Source organism: Trichosurus vulpecula, chromosome 3 (assembly GCF_011100635.1).
Source record: "Trichosurus vulpecula isolate mTriVul1 chromosome 3, mTriVul1.pri, whole genome shotgun sequence".
In the NCBI taxonomy this organism is placed as follows: domain Eukaryota; kingdom Metazoa; phylum Chordata; class Mammalia; order Diprotodontia; family Phalangeridae; genus Trichosurus; species Trichosurus vulpecula.
The window spans coordinates 67,290,130-67,300,349 of record NC_050575.1 but is presented as its reverse complement, the minus strand read 5'-3'; the positions used below and the strand labels follow the sequence as shown (position 1 = coordinate 67,300,349).

General features: G+C 39.1%; 1 protein-coding gene across 3 annotated transcripts in view; it reads left to right on the top strand.

Annotated features, from left to right (window-relative positions):
• The first annotated feature begins 238 nt into the window (after nucleotides 1-238).
• Nucleotides 239-10,220, top strand: part of LOC118844689 (T-cell immunoglobulin and mucin domain-containing protein 4-like) — a 30,430-nt gene continuing 20,448 nt past the window's right edge. For 2 of the 3 annotated variants that reach the window (XM_036752635.1, XM_036752637.1), the window contains exons 1-3: nucleotides 239-311; nucleotides 7,403-7,741; nucleotides 8,379-8,786. In XM_036752635.1, the coding sequence (XP_036608530.1) occupies nucleotides 263-311; nucleotides 7,403-7,741; nucleotides 8,379-8,786 (796 nt within the window). In that variant the 5' untranslated portion in view covers nucleotides 239-262. Of the gene's footprint in view, nucleotides 312-1,901; nucleotides 1,951-7,402; nucleotides 7,742-8,378; nucleotides 8,787-10,220 lie in introns of those variants that run through there. The other variant, XM_036752636.1, reaches the window with a different exon arrangement.

Genomic DNA, 10,220 nt, shown 5'->3' with positions numbered 1-10,220 from the left:
GTGTGAGGAATTGCAAAGATTGCAAAATGCAACCATGCACACACAGGCATCTTCCATCCAACCCCCTCATTCCCCCAGTATCTAGGAAAGTGTGTTCAGCAAATCCCGTATCTTGAGAGGCCATTTAAGAGGAGGTGGAAAAAAAAGTTTCAGGCAAAAAGAGAAATGAAACTCAAAGGTTCAACCCTGTCAGCATTCTAGCATTTATAAGCAATGCATTTTGAAAAGAGACACAGAATCTCGGGATCTGGAACCTGCCAAAATGACCAGTGGAGTGCTGTTTCTCTGGATGGTTATTGAGCTCTGTCTGAGTAAGTGTTCTGAGGTTTGCTGGGCACAGCTCCCCAGAGGGTGATTCACTAGTATGCACCTTATGCTTCTGATGGATTGTTGAAATCACTGACACATCTCTCAGTGAAGAATCAAGTTATTCCCCTCTTTTTATTATGGGTCCTCTCCTGTTGTTGTTTTTTTTTTTAGACTAGGGGTTTACCCAGCTGCTGGCTTGGGAATTTGTGGGAGGTGTTCATGTTGGAGGCAGCAAAATTTAAAAGGAAACACAGATACAGGGGGTGACATAAAAAGGAAAGCAGAAAATAACTTTGGTAGGTGTTGTTAGCTCAGCCATAGTCACTGGGACGTTTATTCTCATCTGAGCTCCTATCGGTCATTTTAGCTCCATTCCTGCCTGCTGTAGTCAGAAGACATTTGCTGAGGTAGGGAAGCTTTAGGGGATATTTCTTTTTTCTACTTTATATTTTATGGTTTTTGGTGGTGCATAAAGGACATTTAGTATAGAGAGAAGAGCATTGGATTGGAAGTTTAAAGACAAGCATTCTAGTCCAGGCTCTAAGAGATTGGTATAAGGACCTAGCAGTTGGTCTGAATGGTGTAGGTGAAGTGGTAGCACGTTGGATTTGGAGCCAGAAGACCTAGGTTCAAATCCCAATCCTTTTCATCTGTATGATACAGGACGAGTAACTTCCATTTTGGGAGCTTTGGTTTCCTTATCTGGGGAAAATAAGAAGGTTGGATTAGATTGCCTCTAAGGTCATTCCAACTCTCACAGACTGTGATTCCAGTTTTATGTGTTAAACTAAATTAGCAAATAACTTTTGCTTTTTGTGTGTGTGCATGTGGGGGGGTGGTGGGGTGGGGGTAATGAAAAGGGAAAAGGTGGATTCAGCAGATCTAGGTGTTTGACCTGGCTCTGTCATTCTGAGCTTGGTCAAATCACTTGTTAATAGGCAAAGTCACAAGTTGAAGTAATTCTCAGGCTTATTATGATATAAGTATTATGGAGTTGCCATGGTCTAGTGGGAAGTATACTAGCTGTGGAGTTAGAAGTCGTAGCCCTGAATTCTAGTTTTATTCCTTGGGAGTTGTGTGATCTTAGGCAAATCATCTTACCTCTTTAGACATTGGTTAATGAACTATAAATGAGAAGGTTGGAATAGATGATCTCTTAGATCTCTTCCAGGTCTTAATTCTGTGATTTGTAGACACCATTCCAGAAGTTTAGTATTTTCAGGGGCATGTTTAAAGATTATTAAAAAATACTTATACAAAATTTATATCTTTTGTTGTAAAATCACTTTCATTTTCAACTATGTTCCCCTGCCCCTGCTACTCAGAGAGCCATCTCATGTAACAAAGAATTTTAAAAAGAGGAGAATTTTTCTTTTTTGTATATACATATCATAGCTATGGGTGAAGCTAACAAAGTATACCTATCTTATTTTCTGATTTACTGAAAATGGTTAAAAACCTTTTGCATCACCTATCCTGGGAAATAGCGGGTATCGTTGGTTTTGACCACAAAATTCTCACTTCTCTCAACATAGTAATGTGAAGAATGAAAACAGTGTTCTATCTGTCTTTGATAACAGGCCAAGGTTCTTCTAGCCATGTGGGCAGTAACTTTCATGGGCCACTTTTTTTGCCCGGAAGGTATGTCCTTACCCTTTTCATACCTTGTATCTTTGTCCCAAATCAAATCCATGAAAGAGATCTTATGATTCTAGTTGGAAATTGGACTCAGGAAATCAGGTGTTTCATGTTTACTTTTAAGGGAGTAAAGAGTTCCCAATGGGGCAATGTTTCTTTTTTGTCCATTGGTCTTCCAACCAATACCCTATGAGAACATAAAATGGAGAATTAGGTAAGTTTTGCTTTCTGGACCCTATCCTTGCTTTGGCTTCTCGTGTGTGTGTGTGTGTGTACAGATGGCAGGGAGAGAGGTGGTAAATGTAGATGGTCTTCTCATCCCTCCTATCACCCTCCTTTTCTCCCCCTTTGAAAGCCTCACCTGGGCTCTCCTGAAGAAGTGCCCTGTGTTCCACATTTGCCCATCTATCCCAACTTCCAAACTCCCAATCCAGATCTATCCATTTTATATCATAGGACTCTATTCTCTATTTTCATAAGGGGGCAACTAGTTAAGCTGATAAAGGATTCAGTTGAATTGAATTGAATAAGCATTTACTTAGGACTGAATATATACCACTTGCTATACTAGGTGTGAGGAAAACAAAGACTAAAATTAAAATAGTCTCTGCCTGCTAGGACAGTCATTGAATCCATGCTGGTGTTTAAAATGTTTATTTGTTAAAACTTTCATTTTGATATAAACTTCCTTTCCAAATGTTATATTCTCCCTCCTCTGCCCAGAGAACCATCTCTTACAACAAAGAATAAAAAAGAAAGAGAAGAAAAAACAGTTCAGCAATACTAAGAAATCAATCACCCAAGTCTGACAGTGTATGCAAATGTCCCTCACCCATTGTCCCCAACCTTTACAAAGAAAGGAAGAAGGTGCATTTTCAAATCTCTTGATCATAATTGTTCAGTATTCAGTTTATTTTTAAAAATCCTTTCCATATATGTGTGTATATTGTTTTTCTGGTTCTGCATTAATTGATATGTCTTCTCATGTTTCTCTGGATTTTTCATAGTCATCATTTCTTACAGTGAAATAACATTCCATTCTATTCATGAACCATAATTTGGCCCTTTCCTAATCCATTATTGTTGTTTGGTTGTTTTCAGTTATGTCTGACTCTTTGTGACCCCCTTTGGGGTTTCTTGGCAAAGATACTGGAGTGCTTTGCCATTTCCTTCTCCAGCTCATTTTATAGATGAGGACACTGAGGCAAATAGAGTTAAGTGACTTGCCCAGGGTCACACAAGCCAGATTTGAACTCAGGAAGATGAGTCTTCCTGACTCCTGGCCGGTGCTCTATCTACTGCACCACCCACGGTGCTCTCCCATCCATAGGCCATGCTCAAATTTTAAAGGGAGAGCTGGCTCTTTGGCCCCATTTCTCTTTCCTCTTCCAGGTAGCAAATGCTGCTTTTCCTGGACCCTCCTTCCCCAGTTGTTAGTTTACCTTCCCATAACATCGTCTTCATTTTGTATTTATTTTGTATTACTTATCTGTTTACTTGTTTCCCCCAGTAGAATATAAGCTCCTTGAGGGCAGGAACTGTTTCATTTTTGCTTGTATAACTCTAGTCCTTAGAGTGATACTTGGATCACTCAAAGTAGGTACTCACCAAAGAGTGAATGAATTCTAAGTGTCCTTCTGGAGATCATGCTTCATCTTTTTCAGCTAAGACAAGTGATCTTAATGATGAAGATTTTCAGGCCAAGGAGGGAGATAAACCAAAGGAATATGTCATAGTCCCCGCAAAACACACTTTTTAGGTGTCCTCTTATGCCTACTCTAACTCTGGTATTAGGAGGATATTATGTAAGTCTGAGTGGAAAAACAGAACAAAAGAAGGCAAGTGTGAATCTAGTAGTACTTTTGCATGAGCAGCCAATTTCTTCAAACTCCATAAGCATTTTAAAAATTTGGTTATGTATATCTAGACTATAATGAGACTCATGAGTTCTTTTCTCTCAGGCAGGGGGCAGCTGGGTAGCTTTTGTTACATTTAACACTCTTCTGGTTGGCTCCTTTGACTAGATGATTCAACTCAACGGAAGTCAGTGAGTTTAATGCTTTATTGGAATGAGGAACCCCAAACCCTGAAGCTCTTTTTGTCAGCCAGGGACTCCATCCATCTTGGAAAGAGATGAGAGTGATAAGATGGCAGGATATTACTATATAATCTTATGGAAAGATTGCTGGATTGGGTGTCAAAAGACCTGGATTTGAATCCTGGCTCTGTTTCTGCCTCTGCAATCTTGGGCAGGTAACAGCACCAGTTTGGGCCTCAGTTCTGTCCTCTGTAAAATGAGGAGATTGGAATAGATGGCCTCTGATTTGTTGTTGTTTAGTTGTGTCTGGCTCTTTGTGACCCTGTATTGGGTTTTCTTGGCAAAGATACTGGATTGGTATTGGCCTTTCTTTCTGTAGGGGATTAAGGCAAACAGAGGTTAACTGAGTTGCCTAGGATCACACAGCTTGTGAGTGTCTCAGGCTGGATTTGAACTCAGGTCTCCCTGATTCTAGGTCCAGTGTTCTATCTACTGAGCCATCTGGCTGCCTAGATGGCCACTAAAGTCTCTTCTGAGCCTATGGTCAATAATTATAGTATTCTGAGGATTACTGTGTGATCCAGGCAAGTCACTTAATGCTGTTTGCCTCAGTTTTCTCCTATTGGAGAAGGAGTAGAAAATATGGAAATTTAGTGTGCTTCACATGACTTTCTCTCTTTTTTGTGCACAGCCCAAGCTATATCAAAGACTATGATGGGGTTTTTGGGTCTCTCTGTACATTTTCCTTGTTCTTACACTATTATAGATAGACAGACTTATGTGATGTGCTGTGGAATCGCAAGCACTTTTATAGATTTGAGTGAAAGACAGGCAGGTCTTCTACACTGTAGTACAGTGGCCCCCAAAGTGGGGATTCTATCCCTTGGGGAGACTGTGGCATGATCCCAAGGCATGTGTGATTAAATAATTGGAAGATGGGAAGATGGATCACATTACACCCTCCCCATGGCAATCCTTGTCTCCCGGCAAGCCTTGTCTCCAACACAACCACCTCTGCCTCTAAACTGTATCAATCAGTATGCCCCAATCCTACTGCTCATCTTCTGTGAATAAGCAAGTTCCACGTTAGTAAACATGTATTAAGTTCCTACTATATTCCAGACACTGTGGTAAGGGCTGGGAATACAAAAAGATGCAAAAGACAGTTCCTGCCCTCAAGAATCTTACAGTCTAATAGGGGAGACAACAGGCAAACAAATATATACAAAGCAAACCATATATAGGGTAAATAGGAAATAATTAACAGAGGGAAGGCACAAGAATTACGGGGGCCTGGGGAAAGCTTCTAGAAAAGGTGGGATTTTAGCTGGGATTTAAAAGAAGCCAGGGAGATCAGTAGGAAGAGCATGGAAGGGAGAACATTCCAGGCTCTCCATAGTAGAAAGCCAGAGAAAAGCTCAAAACTGAGAGATGGAGTGTCTTGTTCATGGAACAGCCAGGAGGCCAACGTCCCTGGATCAAAGAGTATGTGCTGTGGGGTAAGAAGAGTGAAAAAGTAGGAGGGGGTGAGGTTATGAAAGGCTTTGAATGCCAAATGGATCATTTTATATTTGATCCTGGAGGCAATAGGGAGTCTTCTGAGTGTGTGTGTGTGTGTGTGTGTGTGTGTGTGTGTGTATGTGTGTGTGTTCTCACGCACCCACATACACACATGAGAGAGTGACACACCGATGTGACTTGATCCCATTTAAGTTTTAGGAAAATCCCTCCTGTAGTCCGTAGGGAATTAGCTTCTCAAAGTGATTCAAATCTAACCCTGTACTGGCACCACACCAGCAACTGGGCAGGAAAAGAAAATCCCCCTTCCACTGCCCTTTGCATATGTACACACTTCTTCCCAGATCACCTTTGTGCTTTGCTGGGCCAGTTCTATACTCCAATCCTGTGATTTGTAAAAATCCTTCTCCATCTTCTTGCACCCTTTCTCATTTGCTGTGGAACAGAATGTGATCTATATCACAGATTTCATTTTATTATCTTTTCTTTCCAAACCACTCCTCTTCCAAACTTCCTCATTTCATTAGAGGTTACCGCTATCCTTTCAGTCACCACGATCAAAGTGTTGATTACATAACTAGAGGTTTTATTCTCTCACACCTTTCATATCTAATCAGTTGCCAAATCTGGTTTCTGTTTTCACAACTTAATTTAATTTATTAAAATATGAAGAAAGATGCTAGCTGCATCCAGGGAAAGAACTGATAGAAGTATGTATAGAATAATTATATATATGTATATATATACATATATATATATATGTTTATATATACCTATTTGTTTTTAATAGTAGTCACCTCTAGGGAAGGGTGGGAGGGAGGGAAGAAAAGCAAGAAAAAGAAATTTACATGATAACTTTATTATGTATTTAAAAGGAATAGCAAGTTGTACATAATAGATTTGTAGTTTCATGTGCACTTATCTTTTTATTATACTATGTTATGGAAATGCTTGTTTTATGCCACAAATTAAAAGTAAAATAAAATTTAAAAAATTCCTCACCCAACATATTTAACATTATGTGATTTTAATAATGTAAAATAATTTAACATTATTTTTAATAATGCCAGAAGGCCTGGGTTTGAATCCTGGCTCTGTTACTATCTGTGTGATCTTGGGCAAGTAACAGAACCTCTCTGGGCCTCAGTTCTCTCCTCCATAAAATGAGGAAGTTGTAATATATGGTCTCTAATTATTATTATTTCTATTATTACAATAATTATTTAATTTTATTAATGTTATTATTTAAAATTATTTTAGATAGTATATTTAACATCCTAGTTAAAGCCCTCCTCACCTCACACCTGGACTGTTGGGTTAGCCACGTTATTGGTCTTCCTACTTCAAGCCTCTCACTCCAAGCCATCCTTTACATAGCTGCCTAAGTGATTTTCTAAAAGTAAAGGTATGAATACCTCATTCTTCTACTTAAAAAATTCTAGTCTCCTTGTTAACTCCAGAATAAAATGTTATTTTGTCTTTATTTAGGTCTTTAAAAATTTTCTTTTTTATAGCTTATATAATTGTTAGTATGTTAGTGCATGTAGGTAATTTACAAATAAAATGCACACACAATGGGAATTGTGTGCTCAAAAATTTAAAAGTTTGGAGACTACAACCCTAAAAAATGAATAAGCTTTGAGATCTTTTGTATTCCAAGGCAGAGAGGTATAAAGGGAAGTACATCGGACAGTGGGGCAGTGGATAGAGTGCTGGGCCTGGAGTCAGGAAGACTACTCTTTCTGAGTTCAAATCGGGCCTCTGATACTTACTAGCTGTGTGATTCAGGGAAGTCACTTAACCCTGTTTGCCTCAGTTTCTTCCTATTGGAGAAGCAGTAGAAAAGAAAACATGGAAATTGAGTGTTCTTGACATGACTTTCTCTCTTTTTGTGTGCAGCCCAAGCCATATCAACGACTGTGATGGGGTTTTTGGGTCACTCTGTACAGTTGCCTTGTTCCTACAGTGTTTCAAATAGACAAACTTATGTGATGTGCTGGGGAAAGGACGCGTGTCCCAGTAGCAAATGTGGCAGTGGGATCATCAGGACTAATGGAAGACAAGTGACATGGTCAAAGTCTTCAAAATATCAACTTCGAGGAAATATTGGGAGAGGTGATGTGACTCTGACAATCCAAAATGCAAATGTAGGCGATATTGGCACATACTGCTGCCGGATAGAAGTACCTGGGTGGTTTAATGATATCAAAAAGGAAGTATTTCTGCGGCTGGAGAGAGGTAAGCCCAAACCTGTGTGTTTGGAAAGGAGGTTCTCAGATTTATGAAACTCAGTGTCGCTAGAGATTGTTTTCTTAGGAAGCAGTGGGAGATGAAGATTAAATATGTAGTAGCAAAGACTAGTGCTGAACCCAAGTACGCTTCCAAAGCAGACATAGTTTATCTTCTTGAGACAAAACTATATCTGATAAATCTTTTCTCACTTTCCTCTCTTTTGCAATTTTGGTTATTTGTATTTTTAAGTATACGCATAGGTTACTTAAATATGAATTTACAGTATGTAGGGGAAAGTGTATAGTTCAACTGATATTTACTATACCACTCTGCAAAAATTTGAATTCACTTACTGACCTCAGCAGTTGATGTACCAGTTTCCTTGTTCACTAAAAATAAGTGCACCCTTCTTAGCTTATTAGAATTAGGCAAAATCTACATATGTAACAAATACCTGGGTCTGTAGTATAAAATCAGAGCCAGCTTACCCAAATCTGAATGTTTTATATAGTGGAATGTTCTAGGACTAAAAATTTGACATTCTTAGCTGACTATATTCTCCGTTTTTGTGTTTATTTTTGAATTTGTATTTCTCTTGGGCTGTATTTGGTGTCAGATAATATCTTTTATTTGATTACCTCAGCTCCAACTACAACGACTCGTCGGACTACAACTACTCGTCAGACTACAACAACTCATCCAACTACAACTCATCCACTTACAACTACTCAGTTGGCTACAACTCTTCTTCCTGCTACAACTCATCTGTCTACAACTTCTCTTCCTGCTACAACTCATCTGTCTACAACTTCTCTTCCTGCTATAACTACTCATCTGGCTACAACAACTTGTCCAGCTACAACAGCCACAACAGCTCTCCAAATAACCACTTCGGCCATTCCGAACCTAACAACTGTAATGACGCACCAGTTGACTACTGTCACTCTCAAATCGACAACAGTAGCTCTTCCTCAGAAATCAACTTCTAATCAAGCAATAACCTCAGCTCTGACCACTCTCCCATTGACAGAAGTTGCCCCTGTGACTACAGGTACACAACATGACCGGGAAATCTTCCTTTCTTTCTTTTAGGTTGAACTTGGCCTCTGAAACAGAATCTGGAAGGACTCTGTTGTTAGGGAACCTGAGAAATGCCACATTGTCAGTGCCATTGTCTATGGAGACAGAGTGGTTTCTGACATAAGAGACTGAGGTATAGCTTATGGGATAGTATGATTTTCCTCTATGGCATACATCTCAAAAGCCTAAGTATGGATGTTCTCAAATATCTCTAGATTCTGTTATGTGTCTGTCATCTATTATTTTATCTTTGCTTTTCTTGAACCAATTAGACATTTCATCTCCACCATCTTTTGGAGTATTCAGTTCTTAAGTTCTGTAGCTTTGGGAAGATTTATTTCAAAGCTATGATTATGTTGTAGTCTCTCATGCTGCTCTGAGAACATTGAAAAAATATTCATGTGACAGTACAAAAGATTTCTTAAAAGCTTTAACCTGCCTCAGAGTGACTTGGCAACTTAAATGTTTGATAGTGTCAATGGATCTGTAATCTCATCAGTGTGAATACTTCTCTTTGCTCTTGCACTTCTCCCCAAACAAAACTTAATTCTATGAAATTTTTGACCATAAAGGTCCATTCTATTCTTTAGAGATCATCTGTGGGTTCTTTTAATATTTTGTGGATATCTATGCAACCCTTGGACTCTCCACATATTGCTTTATGACCCACTACTGCTCTCAGATTATCCTACCTCTTTTTTGATTAAAAATATCCTTGAGGATATCTCTTAGGCTGTATATTAAATGTCTTACTGATATTGGGTAGTTGTAATGCCCTTGCAATCCTGGTTGTCACATGATCACAGAATCCTAACCTCTTTTCTGATTCCAGTATGTTTACTATTCATTCACTCTTTGGTTGAATTATTATACAACTCTTTACCCTTTCTTTCAGAATCAGTGAATTGTTGTTTAGCTATTTTTCAGTCATGTCTGACTCTTCATGACCCCATTTAGGGTTTTCTTGGCAAAGATACTGGAGTGGTTTGCCATTTCCTTCTCCATCTCATTTTACAGATGAGAAAACTGAGACAAATAGGGTTAAGTGACTTGCCCAGGGTAACACAGCTAGTAAGTGTCTGAGGCCATATTTGAACTCAGGTCTTCCTGAACTCAGGCCTGGTGCTCTGTCCATGGTACCACTTAACTGCCCTAGTGAATTGTTCTACCCTATGTGGTCCTTAAATAACTATTGTCAAAACATTTGATGGGGAGTTAGCTTCATATATATCCAGAGGTATGCTTGGCTAGTGGCCTTGTTTTTCTGTAACTTCTTGTTGAAAAGGCTTTGGTCTGCATTTCACTGCAAGCACTTTGGTTTTCTAAGTTATGCATAAAGTGCCCCTGTGCCCACATTGTCTGTTTTTACTTTGAACACAGGCATAGGTGGTATTTGTGAATATAA